Source organism: Mesoplodon mirus, assembly GCF_964341445.2.
Source record: "Mesoplodon mirus genome assembly, chromosome: 6".
NCBI classification, from domain to species: domain Eukaryota; kingdom Metazoa; phylum Chordata; class Mammalia; order Artiodactyla; family Ziphiidae; genus Mesoplodon; species Mesoplodon mirus.
The window spans coordinates 57,342,466-57,364,854 of NC_138982.1; the positions used below are offsets into that span (position 1 = coordinate 57,342,466).

Here is a 22,389-nt window from a genome sequence, read left to right on the forward strand (position 1 = left end):
ACGCACCTGTGCCGGGAAGGTTTCTAATCACTCTGTGACACTTCTGGGCCTCTCTGCCTTAACTTGTCACCAGCTTCCAGATGGCTTCTAATTCTCTGACTTTGAAACATGGCCAGTAGGTCTCTCAGGGAGGTCAGTTTTATAAGTGTACTCAATAGGAAGAGCTTGTATAAGAAGTAGAAAGAGGGAATACACTCCACAGGGTCTTTGCTGGGTGGATGGCCTGGGTCTCCTCTCCAACCAGATAACTTCCTGTGAACACTTAATGCAGAGCTCAATGCCTTCAGGGCTCGGAAGGGAAGAGACAACAGCCTGCATGTTCTTTGTACATTTCTGCAAAGCTCCTGCTTGTGTCTGAGCTGGTCTGTCAGGACTGCAGTTCACTCTGTTCCTTCCCTCTCACACACTCATTCCTTTCTCTTACTCTGAAAACAACCAGACACACTTAAATATATAAGCTTAAAAACACTTTAAAAATACTTAAATATAAACCTCTCCTCTCTTCTATTTGTATTCAAATAAAGTATTCTTCCTAGTTCCTAGTATGTTATTGGAACTGTGATGTGCTGATTTAGGGTGGGCAAGGGTCGGGGGAAGGGACTGAATCCTGGAATTCACAGTTTCTAGGTTTGAGTCGCAGAACTGCCATTTATCCAGCAAAATGGGCAAGTTCAGCTAATTTCTAAACCTTGATAAAATAAGACTGATGACACATTTCCCTCTCAGAGACTATCTGAAGATCAAAGGCGATTTACTCTGATATTTTCAGATGAAAATACTCTATCGAAGCTCTGAAAACGAAGGGTAAATATGATTTGTTATTGTATTAAAAGTAGCCAGTGAGGGCTTCCCTGGTGGCGCAGTGGTTGAGAGTCCGCCTGCTGATGCAGGGGACGCGGGTTCTTGCCCCGGTCCGGGAAGATCCCACATGCCGCGGAGCGGCTGGGCCCGTGGGCTGTGGCCGCTGGGCCTGCACGTCCGGAGCCTGTGCTCCGCAGCGAGAGAGGCCACAGCAGTGAGAGGCCCGCGTACTGCAAAAAAAACACAAAAAAACAAAACAAACAAACAAAAAAAGTAGCCAGTGAGTCCTCAAGGGCAGCGGCAATTGCTTGTAAGAATTGGAATACTGAAGGGTTGGTAAGTGTGGCTCAGGTGATAACTCAGCTGACACACACTCTCCCTCATTCCCCCTCATCCTGCAGAGTAACCTGATACACTACCTGGGCCTCAGCCATCATCTGCTCGCGCTGAACTTCATCATCATTTCTTTTGGCAAGAAAAGCGCATGGTCGTCTGCTCAGGTGAAAGTAACAGACACTGACTTTGACGGTGTGGAAGTCAGAGTGTTTGAAGGCTCTGCAAAGCCAGAAGAGCCGCTGAAACGCAGCGTTGTTTACATTCACGGAGGAGGCTGGGCCTTGGCAAGTGCAAGTATGTCCTGGTCGCGTTCAGGTTGTTTGGGGTTGTAGCTGGCCCACAGAGATGTGTGACTGAATTGACTTTCTTCCTGGGTAAGGAGAAGGGGGCCATTGGACCTGGTTCCCCTGGCAGTCCCGTGTATCCCTATTGTCTCAGCAAAATTATTCATAGTGCCCCCACTTTCTGTTCTTGAAAGGGTCCTGGTTTGGATGATTGATTATATAGCTACCCTACATGATTATATAGCTACCTTACATCAAGGGTTTTGCCTGTGTGTTTGTTAATTCAGGCAGACTGTTTTGAAAATATTTCCTGTAACCTAAATCCTAGACTAACTTATTGTGAAGTACTGAAGTTGCTTTCTGCACCACAACAAGGTAAAGTTTCCCTGGGCCAGAATATGAGGCAATTATCTGTAGCTCTGTGCCAACTTGTGTTTTGAAGACACCTTTCTATGAAATAGAACAAGTATTTCTGAATACACGTTAACTCATCAACATTTCATCTGCTTGTGAAAACAAAGATGAAAATATAAAACATATGCCACAGTTAAAAGGAAATGGCCTTGCAAAGTTCAAGAACATTCTCTTTAGTATTGGAAAACTTTCATGAGCAGAACACACATTAAAAATGTCAGGCAGCCAAGGGGAGCAGCCTAGTGAAAAGCATACTAAGGAGGAAATAGGGCCTTAATCTCTGCTTGTAATTATTATGGTGCTACTTCCTCATCTTCAGCCCAGAGCTTTTGGCATCCCCTAAGTTTAAAGGCGATGGCAACTTGTTCTAGTTTGTCTTTTTTTTTTTTTTAATGCAGCAAAGGCCAAAAAGTATAACTTTTTCTAGTAATCTCATTTCATTTAACTCCATATTCATCATGTATTCTTTTATTCATTGATTTGTTCACATTTCCATAAGATGATTACTGAATATGTAGGTCTGCCCAGGACTGAGTAGTTTCCCAGGGTGCAGCACTTTCAGTACAAAAACTCAAAGAGTTGTATGCAAACCTGGACCTCTGGTCACCCTAATGTGTGCTTGGTGATGGGGATACAAAAGAGTAAGACAGAGTCTCTGTCCTAGAAAAGGTTGCTTCTGTAGCACTGGACACTTGCCAGGTGAGATAGTATCAATACATCAGAGACCAGGAAGTATAAGTGCCAGGAATGGTATGGATTATGAGTCAGCCTGGCCTTTTCCACATAATTTTGACTGATCACTTCTGCCAGAGGAAGAGCTGGAAGTAGGTATGCAGGTGTTTATGTAGTTATTGAACTTCTGGTTCTTAGACTGCCTTGGAAAACCTATAAATAAGGTAGTGTTTGGCTTTCTGTTGACGCAATTCAGCTCTTAATATATTATAAAAACATTAATATATTAAAAGAACAGCCTAAGGGATTAAATTTTTACATATTAAAATTGCTTCTGTCACTACAAACCTTTGGATTCTCTTTCTAAGAAATGCTAAGACTTCCTAAAATTCTATTTGTTCTGTGTTGGTTTAAACAGAATACCATATTCTTCAGATTGGTGACTTTTCTGAATCACAGCAAATGATGGTGTTAAGAGAAAAATTTTTTGGTTCTAAGGAGGAAACTGCTTATTTTCTGTGATTTCTGGAAAGGCATACATTTGAAGAACTACAAAATCAGAATGAATCTGATGCACTTCATATAGTCCATTATGAAATAAATTTTTGGTTAGTTAAAAACACATTCAAAGGTAATCTAATATGGATTTCCTGTTATTTTATAGTAATTGCATTTTATGAGAAACCAGATTAATTTTTTACATTTGTACATGTAACTCTGTTAATGAGGTATATGTTCATATTTACTTTTTATTGTTTTTATTATTAATAACTTAAATCCAAGTCTAAAAACAATCCATAGTTAGCAGAATTTAAGAATGGACAGTATTAAATAAACTGCTTTATAGTGAGTATTTGCTCCTTTGTCTCTTTCAGAAATCAGGTATTATGATGAACTGTGTAAAGCAATGGCTGAGGAATTGAATGCTGTCATTGTCTCCATTGAGTAAGTAATAATAGTCATAGAAAAACATTTAAGAAGGAATCCTAGGTAACCATCTAGTTATTTTATTTTACAAGTGCTAGATTGTAAAATGAAAGTCCAGAGAGGTGAAGTAATTTTCCCAAAGTCACAGAAAATGATTTCTGATGTAACTTAGAACTTCTTGAACTAGCTTTATAATGCCTCAAACTATCTTTTTATTTTAGTTTTGGAACCTTCTGGAAACGGAATTAGCTTAAAATGAGAGAAATATAAAATCAGTTATTTATAGTATATAGTTTGATTACTGCCTTTTTTTTTTTTTTACTTTAGTATAGCTCTGTATTATTAGACTATTGACATGTAAGAAAGCCATGCAATGCCTTTCAAGAGGAATTAAAGTATAGCTAACTAACTTTAATAAGTTATAGTTGAGGGCTTCCCTGGTGGCACAGTGGTTGAGAGCCTGCCTGCCAGTGCAGGGGACACGGGTTCGTGCCCTGGTCTGGGAAGATCCCACATGCCGCGGAGCGGCTGGGCCCGTGAGCCATGGCCACTGAGCCTGCGCGTCCGGAGCCTGTGCTCTGCAATGGGAGAGGCCACAACAGTGAGAGGCCCGCGTACCGCAAAAAGAAAAAAAAAAAAAGTTATAGTTGAATCATTAACCTTGTGAACTGCAAGGTCAGACAGTGCTCATGGAATTTCAGGAGAAAAACCGTAAAGGGAAAGATTATTTTGTTATGCTGTTATGTGGAAATAAACTATGATAAGAGAGAAGGGATTTTTTCCATCAGGTTTTTTCTTAGACAGCCAAGTAAAAGCATATTCTAAAAATTACCACTATAAATTTCAACTAATGTTGAAGTTAAAAAAATTCCTGTATAGTGTGACTGTTTTCTGTGTTAATTCTCTCACTTTACCTTCACAAGTGCTGAGAAAGCAAAGGAAGTTTGGACATACCAGATAATTCCTACTATTCCATCAGATCCACTCATTTAAAATTAAGTGTAAATACAGTTAAGTCCCCTACAGTAAGTCTCAGAACGAACAAGTTCTGTTCTGAGAGCGCATTCCTAAGTCCAATTTGTTCGTAAGTCCAACAAAACAATCGTTATCACTTGGTGCTTCTTAGCAGTGTACCAGCTACTTCACCGCTGCTTTTACACTTGCTTCCGGACACCCTGGGCTTGAAATAAAGATACTGTACTACTGTACTCCAGACAGTACTATACATGATTACTGCCTTTTTAAATCTAAAAACCAATCAGCATTTTAAGAGAATCTATCCTACACCAAGAGTTGGAGAAGTTATTCTCCTGGAGTTAGGTTCTATAATTCAGACCTTGTAAATAATAGTGTGTTCAACCAATCTTAGTTAATGTAGCTATTATTATCATTATTAGTATTAATATTAATATCAGTGTTTTGTTTCTACCAGTTCTATATTAGATGTTTTTCTGGGACACTAAGAAGAAAGTGAATAATAATTATAATGATTACAGTGATGGTAATACAAAAATCATGGTACCCATTCCATGGCAGGCATTGTGCAGGTGCTATGTATATATTGTTTCTCCTCCTTCAGATCTTTGTTCAAGTATCATCCTTTCAGCAAGGCCTTCCTTGACACCCCTAAAATTGCAGTCCACTTTTCTTCTGCTTTATTTTTCTCCAAAATTATCATCAACATCTGACAGACCATATATATAACTTATTATGTATTTATTGTACTGAATATAAATAGACAATGTAAGTTTTATGAAGGCAGAGATTTTAGGGATTTTTGTTTGTTTTGTTCATTGCTGATCATTAGTGTCTGGAAACGTCCCTGGCAGATACTGGAAATTTATGATATTGTGATTTGTAAGAAATATATATTTGGTCATTCAGATGACCAAAGTGTATTTTTCACATGTACTTGGTCTTCGTCCAAAGTTCCTGGCTCACAGCTCCCCAAATCCTTCAGATTTCCTAAGTGTTCAGAGAGTTAAAGGAGTCTTTTGTGGGACTTCCCTGGTCATCCAGTGGTTAAGACTTCACCCTTCCACTGCAGGGGGCAAGGGTTCCATCCCTGGTCAGGGAACTGTCCCACCCCTGCCCCCCTTGCATGGCCAAAAAAAAAAGGTGTCTTTTGTTATGTGAATGAGGTGACTTTTGGAAGCACCTAAGGATGGGGGCTGGTTGCCAGGAGAACCAACCATGTGATTAGAGGGTTGGGACTTTCCCACCCCGCTGGCCTCTGGGGAGGGGAGATGGGCTGGAGGTTTTATCAATCACCAATGGCCAATGATTTAATCAATCATAACTAGGTAATGAAGCCTCCATAAAAACCCAAAGGACAGAGTTCAGAAAGCTTCCAGTTGGTGAACACACATAGATTTGGGGAGAGTAGTGCACCTCCAGAAGGCAAGGAAGCTCTGCACCCCTTCCCACCTACCCTGACTTTCGCATCTTTCCATCTCGCTGTTCCTGAGTTGTATTCTTTTTATAATAAATCAGTAATCTAGTAAGTAAAATATTTCTCTGAATTCTTTGAGCCACTCTAGCAAATTAATTGAACCAGAGGAGGAGGTTGTGGGAACCTCTGATTTATAGCCAGGTGTTCAGAAGTACAGTAACAACCATTGGCATCCTGAGTTGGAGGGGATTGTTGGAACCTCCAGTCTATAGCTTGGGGAAAAGCATAGGTGACAACCTGGGTTTGCATCTGGTGTCTGAGGTTGGGGGTGATCCTACAGTTTTGCAGGACTGAACCCTTAATCTGTGGAATCTGCTGCTATCTCCATGTAGATATTGTCAGAATTGAGTTGAACTGTAGGACACCCAGCTGGTGTCCAGAGCATTGCTTGTTGGAGGTGCGGGGCAACTCCCCCATCACATACACATGTTGAAAATTAGTCACAGAACACCAAAAGAGCATTTAATACGTATTTATGGAATGAATGAATAAAGAGTCTTGCTTAACTTTCGTATAAGTCATCCAAAGTAAGTATTTTGATATTTTCCTCATAGATGAGGAAATGGAGGTCCAAAAAGTTAAGTAACCTGCAAGAGGTCACATAGCTACTTAGTCACATATGTGGAGTGGGGAATTGAGCCAGGTGGAATCACTCCCCAGGCTCCTATGCTTCTTTGACCCAGTAACAAACTAATACTGAAGGAAGCTGATGATGCTGAGTGACAGGGTTATGGCAACATCAGCCACTTTCCATGCCCTGAGCTTATGTAGCTCTCCCCTTCCCTCTGCCTCTCTCTGCCAGCTGCACTCCCATTCATAACTCATCTCCTTCTTGCCCCTACTCCAGATCGCAGACCTAAGAGAATCCTTGCTTCTCCAGTTCCTTGGAAGGGTTGGTCTCCTAAGTCATTTAGGCAGCTCTGACCCTGTGAATGGGAGCCTTAGAATCAGAGTGATGCTGTGGCTTCCTCCTCTGCAAATGTGGCACTGGACAACTCTGGACAGCTCCCCGGCCTCCCTGGATCCTCAGCTGGGCCTCCCAGATCACTCAAGGGCCCTTGATGCAGTTTTATAATACAGGAACCTTCAAGTAAACGATTGTATCATCTGGCCTGGGTAGCTGGGCAGAGAAAGGCAGGGCTGTTTAAGCAGCTGAACCCCATTATGGACAAGGCCCTGCAGCTTGGTGCTGGTGAGCTGGCCTCAGGGCCTCTTCAGTGGTTTCCTGTGTAGCTCCAGCTCCTCAAAGGCCTGAGGAAAGGAGAGAAGGTGGACTTGTTTTACTGGGTACCTTAAGGATTCTCCACACAAGCCTTATCCTCCAGGGCTAATGTAAGCAACTGGCAACATGCCTAAGCTCTTCCTACATGCCCTTCTCCACCTGTTAGCATCTGTCTCCAGTGAAACAGGTGTTCTTTTAAGGCTGTGCTTATCATAAAACAAAGAAGGATGGATAAGGTGGTTTTTTTAAAATAAATTTATTTATTTTTGGCTGCATTGGGTCTTCGTTGTGGCACGCGGGCTTTTCGTTGTGGTGGCTTCTCTTGTTGCGGAGCATGGGCTCTAGGTGCGTGGGCTTCAGTAGTTGTGGCTCGTGGGCTCTAGAGCGTAGGCTCAGTAGTTGTGGCATGGGCTTAGTTGCTCTGCAGCATGTAGGATCTTCCCGGACCAGGGCTTGAACCTGTGTCCCCTGCATTGGCAGGCGGATTCTTAACCACTGCTCCACTGGATAGGGTGTTTTTAAGAAGATTTTTTTTAAAAAAAGAACTAAAATATAGAAGTGCCCTGCTTTCATCTTCACCTTCCACTGTGCCAAATCTATTCAATGTAGCATCCGGTTTATCAGCAGATAAATATCACAGCAGTGGGCAAGTACCATTACTCAAGGCTGTGTAATCGCAGGCAAGTCACTTAACCTCACCTGAAAAATGGGGTTAGGAATCTTTCCTGTGTATGTAGAATGTGAGCTACTGGGAACAAGAATCATGTCCTCTTTCCTTTGGGCCCACCGCACCCAGTACGTGGCTTAAACATGTATGCTAATAAGTAGATACACTTTGAGTTGGGTTAATGATTTCAGAGAGTTGTTATGAGAATCAGTTTGGACATTTGAGGTAAAAGGGCTTCTGATACTCTACATCACTAGACAAGTCTGAAAAGTTAGTGCTCTAGCCCATAGGACAGAAAGGTACAACTTAACTAATTTATTTGTCAATGTGTTTGGAACTCACAGCACTTTTCTTTGCAGAAATAATGAGCTAAGGTGATTAGGATCCATCCAGGCGAGCCAACCCACAAAGAGCTACATAACCTATGCTCTAGTTGAGGTATAGCCAACATCATATGATCGTGATGTTTCTCTTGGAAAGTATGTTCAGAGGTCTAACATGGGACCATATTTCTTCTCACTGCTCACCTCTTTCTTTTATTCCATAAACACCTATTGAATTCCAGTTATGTGCCAGCTACTTTGTTAAATTCTGGTGGCATAACAGTGTGAGTTAGACAGGCATAATTTCTGTCCTCATGGAGTTTACAATCTAGATGAGAAATCAAACCTTGAACAAGTAATATTAAATGTGATAAGTGATGTAAAGTAGTAATGGAGGCATCAAGTAGGTAAGATCTTACCTAGTTTGAAGGGTTTGAATCGAGCTCCTCGGGATGAGCAGAACCTAGTTAGACAGAATGAATTGGTCATGGAAGTCCAAAGTGTTGTAACGAGAGGGCTTGGGAGGACGGGAGGAGGCAGAGAGCATTAAGGGAATGAAATATGAGAGAAGACAGATGAGGGGACTTATGCTTCTGGCAATGACTAAGGAAAATAAGAAATAAGGGTGGATGATCCTGAGAGCCTTCAGAAGGATGATGGACTCTTGGTTCTCTTGGAATTCCTTCTCCTAGCAGGGAGGTGGTCTGGAGACAGCTGCTCCTTATCCTTGAGGCCAACAGGAGTGGGTAGTGGTGTCATGGCTTTACTTCATGTAGGGAGTGGCCTTGTTGAAGGTTAGATATAATCTGAGGAAGCTGGTAGGCAAGGGTTGGGGGCAGCCCTGGTGATGGAATCACTTCACGTGAAGCAACACCAGGAGCTTCTGAGTTTACATCACTGCTATTGGCTCAAGATTCTGGGAACAGATCCAACACCTGAGGTAGACAAAGATCTCAAGGTATAAAAATAGGCCATGACTTCTATTTAGTAGCTTCTACAACACTATGCTATTTTTACACATAATTGCACAGTAAGTATTTGTGAAATAAATGGAAGAGTTCATCTTATCATACCCAAGATACATGGATGTATCCTCATTTACATAATCTGGGAAGGAAGTTTATATTCATAAGCTTATTTTCATAAACTTCATTGCAGTTTAACTATAATATGGTACCTTTTTACCTGTAGTTTATATAATAAAACACAATACTAGAACCATAAGACATCAGGAAAAAGGAAGATTTAACTTTTCTTCTTTGTTTTAAATTAATTAATTTATTTTGATTTTTTTGTCTGTGTCGGGTCTTAGTTGCAGCATGCCAGATCTTCGTTGAGGCATGAGGGATCTTTTGTTGCAGTGTGAGCGCTCTTCGTTGTGGCGCGCAGGTTTTCTCTTCTCTGGTTGTGGCATGTGGGCTCCAGAATGTGTGGGCTCTGTAGTTTGCCGCCCGTGGCCTCTCTAGTTGAGGCCTGTGGGCAAAGTAGTTGCGACGTGCAGGCTTAGTTGCCCTGCAGCATGTGGGATTTTAATTCCCCAACCAGGGATCAAACCCACGTCCCCCTCATTGGAAGGCTGATTCTTTACCACTGGACCACCAGGGAAGTCCCTAATTTCTTTTTATTTATTTATTTATTTTTTGCGGTACACGGGCCTCTCACTGTTGTGGCCTCTCCCGTTGAGGAGCACAGGCTCCGGATGCGCAGGCTCAGCGGCCATGGCTCACGGGCCCAGCCGCTCTGCGGCATGTGGGATCTTCCCAGACCGGGGCACGAACCCGTGTCCCCTGCATCGGCAGGCGGACTCTCAACCACTGCGCCACCAGGGAAGCCCTTTTTTTTTTTTTAACTTATTTATTTTATTTATTTATTTTTGGCTGTGTTGGGTCTTCGTTGCTGCGTGCTGGCTTTCTCTAGTTGAGGCGAGCGGGGACTACTCTTTGTTGCGGTGCTCAGGCTTCTCATTGCGGTGGCTTCTCTTGTTTTGGAGCACGGGCTCTAGGTGCGCGGGATTCAGTAGTTGTGTCACATGGGCTCAGTAGTTGTGGCTCGCGGGCTCTAGAGCGCAGGTTCAGTAGCTGTGGCGCACGGGCTTAGTTGCTCCGTGGCATGTGGGATCTTCCCGAAGCAGGGCTTGAACCCATGTCCCCTGCATTAGCAGGCGGATTCTTCACCACTGCGCCAGCAGGGAAGCCCCCTAATTTCTTTTTTTTAAAGATAAAATGCTAATGTACAGCATGGGGAGTATAGTTAGTAATATTGTAATAACTATGTATGGTGACAAATGGTAACGACTTGTTGTGGCGATCATGTCATAATGTAACATAATGCCACAGATCATGGCACTATGTTGTGCCCCTGAAACTAATATAATATTGTATGGCAATTATACTTCAATTACAAAAAGATAAAATGTGAGATAATAACAAAGTAGGCATGTCAGATATTATTAAATTCTACAAGGCATTTACATTGCTTTTTTTGGTTGTCAAAAACGGTTTCAAGTTGTGTTTTGCTTTTAACTAAGTCTGTACGACACTAAAACTCTCTGTTTCATGTCAGTGGAGACCTGTTCCCATCCACCAAATATCAGGCGGCACTATTCACAGAGAACTTAAAACTTGACAGAGCTGTAAAGAAGAACGTTGCTCACGTAGGCAGAATAGAAGCTGGACTACGTATCTTAGTCTGCTGCTAACAGAATTATAAGCAATGGGACTTTTAAGACTCTGTCCTGCTCATCCATAAAATTAGATGAGTACAAGCTAACAAAATCACAGAGCTTCTAGAGGCACAATACAACACACATCTCGATAAATAGTTGTTCAAACAAGATACTCTGAAAGACACGAGCCACGGTGACCTAGCTGTGACTCTCCCTCTGCTCCTTTTCCCACTCTTCTTCCCAGACCTGCATGCAGAAATCCTCATGCCTCACCCCAACCTGGGCAGCCCTGGGAGATGGGCAGACTGAATTCCTCAGGGTTCCCCTCCAAGAAAGGGAAGATTTGTCCAAAACTTTCCTTTCACTCAGTCCAGGCTACCTTATTAGCAAACCCAAAGGCCAGTGTTACAAATAATTTATTAATGCTACAGAAAGACAATATTGAGGCTTCTTTTAAGAAGTAGGTTGTTTTAGTTCCTTCACTATCATTAACTAATGAATCTCCTTTTTAGACATATTAAGCTAATGTCTTCTTGGCTCTGTTTTCTACTAACATTAAAAAAAAATCCACTGGGGCTCCCCTGGTGGCGCAGTGGTTGGGAGTCTGCCTGCCGATGCAGGGGACACGGGTTCGAGCCCTGGTCTGGGGAGGTCCCTCATGTCGCGGAGCGGCTGGACCCGTGAGCCGTAGCCGCTGGGCCTGCACGTCCAGAGCCTGTGCTCTGCAACGGGAGAGGCCACGACAGTGAGAGGCCCGCGTATGGCAAAAAAAAAAAAAAAAAAAAAAAAAAATCCACTGGTTTCTCTCTTGTGGTTTAGGTCTTTTAGAATTTGGGGAGAGGGGGGCTTGGAGCTGTACAGAAAGCCTGTGCTGAACACTGCAGCGAGGTTGGGAAACCTAGTTCCACCCACACCTGAGCCCAGAGCTCTGTTTAGCTTCTGAAATCACACAGAGAAAGGAGGTCCGAGGGACTTGGCGGGCTTCTGTAGCCACCTGAGGGAATGTTTGGCTCTCTATTCCCCCTTGAGGTTAAAGGCGAAGTTTATATCTGAATTGGGGAGGGGAGGCCTGGGGAGCTCCCTGCCGTATCCATAGAGACGTCTCAGGAAGTCTAAAGTCGTAAACAGCGGCAGAGCATCATATCATTTAAACGGATCACAATTCTAGGTTCAATCACTCCTAGGATTTGGGTGACACATCCTGACATCTGTCAGTTCTTTTGAATGTACTTATTATCCAATCAGCCAAGCCTTTGTTAAGCTCGGCTCTGCCTTGCTGAATGACTGGTAGTCAAAGCTATCTCGAGAGCCAATTTTGAGAGTAGAAACAGAAAGGAAGACCCTTCCTCAATCTTTATGCACAAACCTCATTGCACAAATGGAAAGAGAAACAATTATCCATTCACAGTCTTTCCACTTCTATGTAATTTTATTATATATTCTTTTAATGGAAAGGAAGCTTCTACCTATTAGAGGAATAAATAGATTCTTCCCCTGGAGTTGTCCCCCTCAGATAACACAATATGACTGTAATTGTTGATTTGTTTCAGATAACCCCTACTGATATGGGTTCTTTAAGACTGAGGAGAATGTTAACCTTTTTATGTTCTCAAGATGAATCTACTGAGCTCTTCTTGGGAGACAGTGAAAAAAGAAAAAGAAAAAATAAAAGGTGACCAAAATGGAATGTGATTTTGTCTCACTCCTGAATCAAATAGGAGTATAATTTCATTCTGGAATATCACATGTACCTTTCACCTAACTGGCACTACATGAAGAGAACTCAGTGTCCTTGCCCGCTGCAAAAGACTGTCTCAGTGTTTCCAGGCTAGGTTATTTTGAGGGAGAATGCACTTTACAGCACTCTTAGAACACTAGTATTATTCAGGGCTTCCACATCCATAGTCTTGGAAGCAACTCACATTTCCCTTCAACTCTGGGCTTGTGTATCTGCCTTTGACTTAAGGAAGAATTTGTCAGTCTTTCTGAGCATTGCTCCATCTCCCTGGTCACTAACAAAGTAGGTAATAAAGTAATAGATTGTAGAAATGGTGCTGCTTATTTCAGGTGGGTATACATTGAACTCTAGTACGTAGCTGTGACTTTCCATCTACTCCTAGAGGAAGTTGACATGTCTGTTATGACCTATTGTAAGAGATACTTTGAGGGCTTCAAGAAAGGAGAGTTACTTTTGGCTGGGCTCTTAGAAGATTTCATGGAGGAAGTGGCATTTGAGATGAGACTTAAAGAATGGCAACATTTGATGAGGAATTGCTGGGGGAAGGGCATAGGGGATGGAGAGAAGGACCAATGCATTGGGAACAGGAACAGGGAGTTGTGTTCGGAGGAGAGTGACAGTATGGTTGGATTCAGTAATATTTCTAAACCCTGGCTGCACATTAGAATTACTTGGGGGAATTTTTCTTCAAATATAGATATGCTGGGCCCCACCTCAGATCAAATAAATTGGAATGTTTTGTAGAGGAGCTCAAACCTCAGTGTTTGTTTTATAAAGTTCCCAAGATTATCCTAAGGTGCATATAGAGTTGAGAAACTCTGAGCTATGCAGAGCATACAGGCAGTCCTTGGAGATGTGCCCGAAGAGTAGGTAAGTTAGGAACAATTTCTTTTTTTTAATGTTTTTTAAAGGCATATAGCTTATTACTTTTCCCACCATAATAGTATGTAATAAAATATGACATATTTTATATGTAAAAAGTATAAAATAAATCTCTAAACTTTTGTTTGGGACAAATAAAAATATCTTATTAAAGATGTACCATGTGCCAGGTACTCTGCCAGGTGGTTTGTTTTGAGAATATTGCAAAAACATTGAAATCATGAGAGAAGTTCTGGGATGTCAGAAATCTACAGTTTTGAGAACTTACTGCTTTGGTGAGGTAGTGAGAACACACACACATACATTTAAAGGCTGTGGGTTTGGAAGAATGAGAATATTTTAAAAGGGGGAGGCATGTGGATTTTGAAGTCAGCTGTGAATTCAGATCACAGCTTTGCCACTTACTAGCTGTTGTAGACTAGTTGTGCATCCCCTTGAGCCTCATGTTCTCATCCTCAAACCCACAGGTTTGCTCTGAGATTTGAGTGAAACATCTGTAGAGTACCTGGTGAGGTACCTCACCTAGCAGGAAAAAGATAATTTTTATAGAGTGTACATATTTATTAAATTGAGTAAACCTCATTTCTGAATTTACACCAAATTTTGTTCTTCTAGTGGGAGGCACGTGCAGTAATAGGTAGGTAGAAGCTGACACTGCAGAGTCATGTATCCTGCACTGAGTTGGGCAGATTGAGACTGTATGTGCCACAAATTCATCAGGTGCTTTCACTCAAGATCTACAATTTAAAAAAAAAGGCGGAATCCTCTTTCAGTACTTTGCAGGGACACAGCCTTGAACAAAAGCAGCAGATAAATGTATTTATGCATGCTTTCTTTGACTACACCACTCATAAATCTCCTCCTGACTCTCAGTTTTCTGTGTCTATAATATTACAGAATTTTCGTGATACTTCTCAGGTCAATTTCAAGCTACTTTGAAGGCTCATCTTAAAAATACCTAGGGCTTCCCTGGTGGCGCAGTGGTTGGGAGTCCGCCTGCTGATTCAGGGGACACGGGTTCGTGCCCCGGTCTGAGAAGATCCCACATGCCGCGGGGCGGCTGGGCCCGTGAGCCACGGCCACTGAGCCTGCGCGTCCGGAGCCTGTGCTCCACAACGGGAGAGGCCACAACAGTGAGAGGCCTGCGTGCCGCCAAAAAAAAAAAAAAAAAAAAAAAAAAATCTAGTTTCACTACATCCTTCAGTCCATGAAAATAGTATCCCTTCTTAATGTATAAAACTAGAGAATGTTTCCAGAATGAACAAAGATAAAGGGAGGAGGGCTTCAAGGGCACCAGGAGGACTAGGATGTTTGCTCTGTTATCTGAGCCAGTTATTAATCAACTCATAAGATTTGAAGCAGTAGCATATGTTTTAGATTACCAGTTCCTCTTGATTCAAACTCATTAAGACCTTTTGTGAAACAACATCTGAAAATTTGATTCACGAATGTGTTCTAGCAAAATATTTTCTGCCCTCTTGGGCCACTAGGAAGATAGTCTATCATGCTATCTGGAATCTTCCTGAGACAAAATAGCCTTTATTTTCACACCTTGAGTCATGAAGTGCATTTGTTCTTATTTCATTGAAAGAATTAAGAATTCAGCTTGGTAATATTGAAAGTAACAAATTGAGACCTCATCCCAGAACTGAGGTTAAATAGAATCATATGACTCCACCTATTGGACAAAATGGTGTACTCCTACTCCTTTTACCCATTATTAATGAATGAACTAAAGTAGCAGCAGCTTCACTAAGACATTGTGAAAGTCAGCTGGAGAAAAAATATTTCAGATGATTACTTGATCATCACAGATGGAAAAAAAAAGAAATTAGAAAACTTATTTTATCTGTTATAGGACAACCACTAAGGGAATTTCTTATTGCACTTTGTGTTTTAAAAATGTAGTAATTCCTGAAAGAGTAGATCTACATTCACTGCTTATCAAAGTATTTCACAAATATTTGTCGATTTGATCGTGTCTGCACAGAATGTCAAGATTTTTTCTTTTTTGGCTGCACTGTGCAGCTTTTGGGATCTTAGTTCCCCAACCAGGGATCGAGCCCGTGCCCCCTGCATTGGAAGCATGGCATCCTAACCACCGGACCGCCAGGGAATTCCCAGAATGTGAAGATATTTGATTAACTCTCTGGAATTTAGATGGGGGAAATGAACGACCTTATATAGAGTAGTAGAGAAAAAACTAGTTTCTGAGAATAAATATGCTTATTACAAATTGGAAATCAAAAGACTTGGGTATTAGCTGACTATTATTAGGTTTTAATTAATTAGTTCCTATCCTACCTTATTTTGATTTGTGTTTGGTTTATTTTACAAATCAAGTAGTTTTTCTATGCCTCAGTTTCTTCACTTGCAAAATGAAGGTACGTTAATACTCAGAAAAGTTTTACTAGATGCATGATTATGTGCTCAGCACATTGATAGATATACACTGGAAACACATAGTCCCTGATATTGGAGAACACACTCTTAAGAGGAAATACGGAAAGAAATCATGTTACTATGAGGCAATATGAACAATATACCCCAGCACATAGAAGTATCAAGGAATGGTAGCCAGCTGAGCCCCAGAAGCAAGTGGAGTTGTAGTCAAGGAGAGCTTCCTGGAGAAGGCAAACCCTCAAGTAAAGTTTAAAGGATGAGTGAGAAATAAGGAGCGTGGAGGCTGAGAGGGCACCTCAAGCCAAGACTACCAATGGATTTGTAAGGTGATATTATATATAGGTGGGGCATTTGACAATACCAGGGCTCTTGGGGCTCTTAAGGGAATCTGAATCCTACTAAGTGTACAGAGCAGGATCCCAGAGGGATTCTAATCTTGCAAAGTGGGGCGGTAGGAGAAGCCCCAGAAGTGTCCCAGCAGGCCTGCCATGGGCCATCTGGAAACTTGGTTTCCCTTTTGCTGGTTGACAGCTGACGTTTTAGTTCCAGCCTTCCAGGGAGCAAATACATTGCTTGGGTTTAATGTTGGGCTGGCATGACCTCTTCAATGGAGTACAGTTTTACTATATTTATCAAGTAAATCATGAAGAATGACAAAATCATGACTTTTTAAAAGTAAGTATTTGAATGGCAAGAAACTGGTTTATTTTTATATTTATTATAATTCCTTACCTGTTTGTTTCTGGCTTCAAAAGAACCAGTTTCCCCTTAACCTTTAAATGGCCTCTAAAGACTTGGTGAAGTTCTTAAATGAATATATCTTTTGTCTTCACAGATACAGGCTAGTTCCAAAGGTTTATTTTCCTGAGCAAATTCATGATGTTATACGTGCCACGAAGTACTTCCTGCAGCCAGAAGTCTTACACAAGTATTCAGTTGACCCAGGCAGAATCGGCGTTTCTGGTGACAGTGCTGGTGGGAATTTGGCAGCTGCCCTGGGCCAACAGGTAACAGAGAGCCCTGAGGGGCTGGTGGAAGGAGAGCATGTGGTAATATTCAACAAACCAACAGATCGTCCACTACGCATGGTAAAGGCCTAACTGGGTGGGCTGGTCACTTGGGGGCCAAGTAATTCAGATGACTGCACTTGGCAAGTTCTCAGAGATCTTTTGAAGTAGGAAGAGGGGTCATTGAAAGAATTGTAATCTCTGAGTCCTTGGAAGGGCCCTGATTACAATTAAGGTGAGTAATGTGAGAGGAGGGCTAACATTTTAGAGGGCTCCCTTACTCCTCAGGGATATGCATGGAAATTAAGTATCTTCTGCTCCTTTTCCATGTTGGACTTACAAGATAATTTTGCTTAAATTCCAATTGCTAAGATTGTTTCCTTAAACTCTGAGCCAAATTTAAAAATTTAAAAGTGTTTCCCAAAGGTTTTTTTTTTTAATATAAAAGAAAGAGTTAAATGGTTTATCCACTTTAAATGTTACAAAACAAGTTAGTCTGAGCTTTAGCTGGTTAAATTCTTTGAAAACTGTCTAGCTCTAGTAGCATCCCCAATTTTGGGCAGCTGTGTAGACTCAAAGATAAGTACATTTTCTTCCTTTTCTGAGTTAAATAATTTAAGAATAGCATCTCTGTCTTCTTACCTCCAAATTTCTTTTGGCATTCCCAAATAGCATCTGCCTTTTCATTTTCTTCTCTTTTGCTATAAATAAAGAACTTTGTCCTCCGCTTGGCATTGGTGGGTTTGCTATCCACACATCCAAAGCGGTAAGAAGAAAGTCTTGGTACAGTGGGGAGAGCCTCATGGGCTTTAAAACTGGACACAACCAGGATGGAATCCAGGCCCCGCTGTGAGAGCTGTGGGGCTTTGGCAAGTCCTCTCACCTCTCTGAGCCTCAGGAAAATGAGGCTCATGCCATTTGATTGCAGGGCTGTTGCCAGGATTTAGTGATATGAGGTATATACAGTTCTTGGCACACATTAATAATACTATTAACTGATCATTTCCTCCTGCTTTTACAGAGCAGTTACATCTTTCCTCAGGATGGGTTCTAAAGTGCGGTGTGAAACAAAATTGTATGGCTGACGTTACCTTGAAGATTGTTTAGCTGCTTGTGAAACAGTGACCTAGTTAGCTGCCTTTTAGATGTTATATAAAAAATATATCATTTTAGTCACTAGAATTACACAATGAGGCAATATATTTGCCTTTTGGGGAGGCCAGGGGGAATGGAGTTCTGCGGGGTGGGGTGATTCATTCACATTCCATCTCAACTGCACTCTCAGGCACATGCTCATTGTGTAGAATGGAGGGTGCACTGCCAGCAAGATTTAAATTCTCACCCTCTCACCAGCCATGGGGACTAATGGCTCATGAGAGGAGATACCCTGAGGTCCTATTAAAACACTTTGGAGTCCCATCACCTGTTCATTTAGCTTTTCCTACCCATCTACTCTGGAAGAGTCAGACTAGTTTTTTCTCCCTAGTAAGCCTTTGTCTTTTGGGGCCTTTCAGGGAATACAAAACTAAATAAGATTCACCCATTATCCATCTATAATACCCAGCCAGGTGAGTATTATGCCAAAGGATAGATACAAGTAAAGTGTTGATGGGGGTTTAAGGACCTAAGAGATCATGTACCTTTGAAGTGTTCACTCAGAACTATGAGTTGCAAACATCACACCTTTCTCAGTAAATATCCAGCAGCTTGAAGGGTGGTGGTAGTTGTGGCGATGGGGAAGTATTTATTTTTTAAACTACATTCCTTAATACCATGCCTGGTAGAAATGTAACACTTACACCCCTTTGACTAAGTCAAGGTAAAGCACTGGGCTACTTTAAAAGGTATGGTTTCTGTAAAAGAAGCCACTCAAAATGAAATAATGTGTTCGCTTTTTCTTCTCCAGTTTAATCAAGATGCCAACCTAAAAAACAAGCTCAAAGTGCAAGCTTTAATTTATCCAGTTCTTCAAGCTTTAGATTTTAACACACCCTCTTATCAGCAAAATGTGAACACCCCCATCCTGCCCCGTTATGTCATGGTGAAGTACTGGGTAGACTACTTAAACGGCAATTATGACTTTGTCCAGGCAATGATAGTTAACAATCACACTTCACTTGATGTGGAAGAGGCTGCTGCCCTCAGGGCCCATCTAAACTGGACATCCCTCTTGCCCGCATCCATCACAAAGAACTACAAGCCTGTCATGCAGACCACCGGCAATACCAGGATCGTCCAGGAGATTCCTCAGCTGCTGGATGCCCGCTCAGCCCCACTCATCGCAGACCAGGAAGTCCTGCAGCAACTCCCAAAGACCTATATTCTAACCTGTGAGCATGATGTCCTAAGAGACGATGGAATCATGTATGCAAAGCGTTTGGAGAGCGCAGGTGTGGAGGTGACCCTTGATCACTTTGAGGATGGCTTCCACGGATGCATGATTTTCACCAGCTGGCCTACCAACTTCTCAGTGGGAATTCGGACTAGGAATAGTTACATCAAGTGGCTGGATCAAAACCTGTAAAGGAGTGAAATTTCTAAAAGGCTTGAGCCCCTCTTGATCTCCTGCACCTGCTCTGGAAAGACATTCACTCTTTAGTTGACTAATTTCCCCTCGTTACTTGAGTTATGGAATCTCTATTCCCTGAAGACTTTATGTTAATTTAATTTTAAAAAATGCTTTTGAGTAACATAAGTGCAAAAACATCTGAATCTGGTTCTCTAAGTGAGCCAGTCTCTCTGTTCTGGTTTTAACCAAATTACTACTAACATCCACAGCTGCCGAAAGCAGGGCTAGGAGCTGGAAATAGCTTTGGGTCTTGCCTCGGTCAAGAAGTTCTTTTTAGAAGAAATTCTACCAGCTGCAGATGACCTTCAATGAGTAAAAAGAAAATGTGGGCTCTTCAACTTGCTAGAGTTTACTTTGAGTTAAGAGCAGTGTTAAATGTGTTCACTTCAAGGTCAGTGCTGGCTACCAAGTGCCCTCTGTTCTTTATGGATGGATGGCTTTGTTTCCTGTGGGAATTTTGGCAGAGCTCTTCTAGCAAGGACAAGTTTCTCAAATGACTTTCCTCCTTTAGAGTGTTAATTTTATGTGATAGCTGTCTCTAAGTCCAGTTGGATTATGATAATACTTGAAAGTTACTTTCTACCACTATTATTAGAAAATATGAGGCTGCATGCACTGGATATCTGTACATCGTTAAGTTTTTTGGTTATGCCACCTCCCTGGGGGAGATCTTTTGGGAGCAAATTAATTTAGATTTAGAATAAATTTTCCTTTACAGAACACGTAAAAACAGACAAATGAACCAACCTATTGTTTTCATAATGAATACTTCTCACGTAAATTACCAAGAGTGGTGTGTATATATTTGGCATAGTCAGAAAAGAAGATACATTTAATATTAAAATTATGAAAAATACCTTTAGAGGGTCTAGTTTATTCTTGAAAACTCAACTTTTTCACTTACATGGCTTTAAAATGGGGCTATTTTGGTATATATAATGTACTGTATTGTTTATTTTTTTAAGTTATTTAATGTTAATATATATAGCTAGACAAGATTTTTCAGAATAAAGTCAGTAATGAATATTAAAAATAATGATTTTTTTAAAAACTACCTTAGGGTTTAAAAAAAGCAACTTTAGAATTATATCCACATGTAATTTTATGGGAAGAGGTAAAATACCTATTAATATTACTATATATAAGGCCTAAATATTTTGATGTTTATATGCATATACAAATCACAATAATTAGAAACTATGACTACACCTAGTAAAGTCATCTAAGTTTATAGTTCAATAGCTTAGACAAGACACACATTTGTCATTTCTGCTCTCTGTGGTCGGAGGAACTACTTCATGCTCCTCTGGGTGAGACCCTTCATTATCGCCTTCCAGGTAGGTCTAAAGTTACAATAGACCAGGCTTAATTTCATGTGAAGACTTCACTGCCTGTGGGACATCTTTGGCACAGGAGGAAACTCCAATTCTGATCTGACTCGTGTACCTTCGCCCTCCCTCCTACCACGCTTTGTACTGCTGCAATCTGTGCTCCTTTCAGGGACTGCAGAGAGCAGCTACACAGCTAAGTCATGATACAATAAATTTATCAATGGAAAGAAAGTAGAGCCTTTTCGCTCATTTGAAAGATGGGTATTTCCTACTTATGAGGATGAAATAACAAATGAAAATCTACATGTTTATTTTTCATTTATTATTTAAGTCAGGAGCATTTTACGTACAAGACAGAAGTAAATGCAACAGTGAGTATCTGTCTGTGTGCCTGTGTGTGTGTAAAAATAATCATACAAATTAACATGCTAATGGACTCAGGCAAGTCACTTACTGTCTCCGGGCCTGTTTTCCCTCTCCTCTAAAATCAGAGAATTGAATTACTTAATCTATGAGGTGTCTTCCAACTATAAATTCCAACCATTTTGTCAGACTGGAAAATTGTATTGGCCTCTTCTTCAACAGTGTTGTGTGTGTGTGTGTGTGTGTTTGTTTTTGTAGGTCGTTATTCCATATACACAGACAGGTGGTACCTGATCAATTTTTTCCCCTAAAAACATGGGATTTTAGTTCTTACTCTATGACAGCTACCCTCCTCATTTAATACTATTCTTTTTGATGCTATTTGAAGGAACCAATGTTTTGACCTTATTTTGAGGTTACCCACCTCTAGGAAAGCAAAGAAAATATAATACATGCAGAGAATTCCTTAAAATGGCATTTCACCCCCCCCCAGAATTGTGAGCCAAATCTTGTACTAACTACAGACAATGAATGATTCTAGGTCTGCAAAGGGCTCTCTCAGATGAAAAGAGGGGGTGAAAGAAAAAAGGGGTCAAGCACTGTTTCTGATGAAGCATCTAAGTTTCATTAAAGCTTTTATTGGGAATTCCCTGGTGGCCCAGTGTTTAGGACCCAGCGTTTTCACTGCTGTGGCCTGGGTTCTATCCCTGGTCGGGGAACTAAGATCCCACATGCCGCACAGCATGGCCAAAAATAAATAAATAAATAAATAAATAAAGCTTTTATATATGTGAAAGTGACTTGCACTATATCCCACCTCAGACCTTTCTTGAAGGTCTTCCTTGAAATTTTCCTTGGTATAATAATTGGGAATCATGATACACAAAAACGACTAGATACAAGAGAGGCTAAACCAACCAAAAATCTGAGTGCTAAGAATTCCTCTGGGAAGCATACAGAGTTTATATTGAAGATATTTTGGCTTGGAATCAGTTTATTTTGTTTTAATTTTTGTTCTTATAAAAAATGTTTATGCTCTGCAGATTGATTTTTTTAAAGTGTCATGGCTTTGTTTTGTTTTCCTATTTTAAGAAAAAATGGATAGTCATTTTATAATATCGTTGTTGTTTGTGAAATGTGACCATAAATATATGACGAAAAAATCTTGAAGTGCTACAAAATATAGTGAAGTGTAAATTAGTTACTGTTTTATCATTGATTTGTGAAGAAGTTAAGACTGTTGTATATCTTGGTGGATATAATATTTTATGCATGACCTTTTAACCTTTGACTTTTTGCTTATTTCTCACTGCAAAGGGGAAGGCAGATTTTA

At 41.0% G+C, this 22,389-nt stretch overlaps 1 protein-coding gene across 1 annotated transcript in view; it reads left to right on the forward strand.

Annotated features, from left to right (window-relative positions):
• Nucleotides 1-22,137, forward strand: part of NCEH1 (neutral cholesterol ester hydrolase 1) — a 66,299-nt gene extending 44,162 nt beyond the window's left edge. The window contains exons 2-5 of the mRNA XM_082624734.1: nt 1,203-1,431; nt 3,383-3,452; nt 16,622-16,793; nt 18,700-22,137. Of these exons, the coding sequence (XP_082480860.1) occupies nt 1,203-1,431; nt 3,383-3,452; nt 16,622-16,793; nt 18,700-19,317 (1,089 nt within the window). The 3' untranslated portion in view covers nt 19,318-22,137. The remainder of the gene's footprint in view (nt 1-1,202; nt 1,432-3,382; nt 3,453-16,621; nt 16,794-18,699) is intronic.
• The last annotated feature ends 252 nt before the right edge of the window (nt 22,138-22,389 follow it).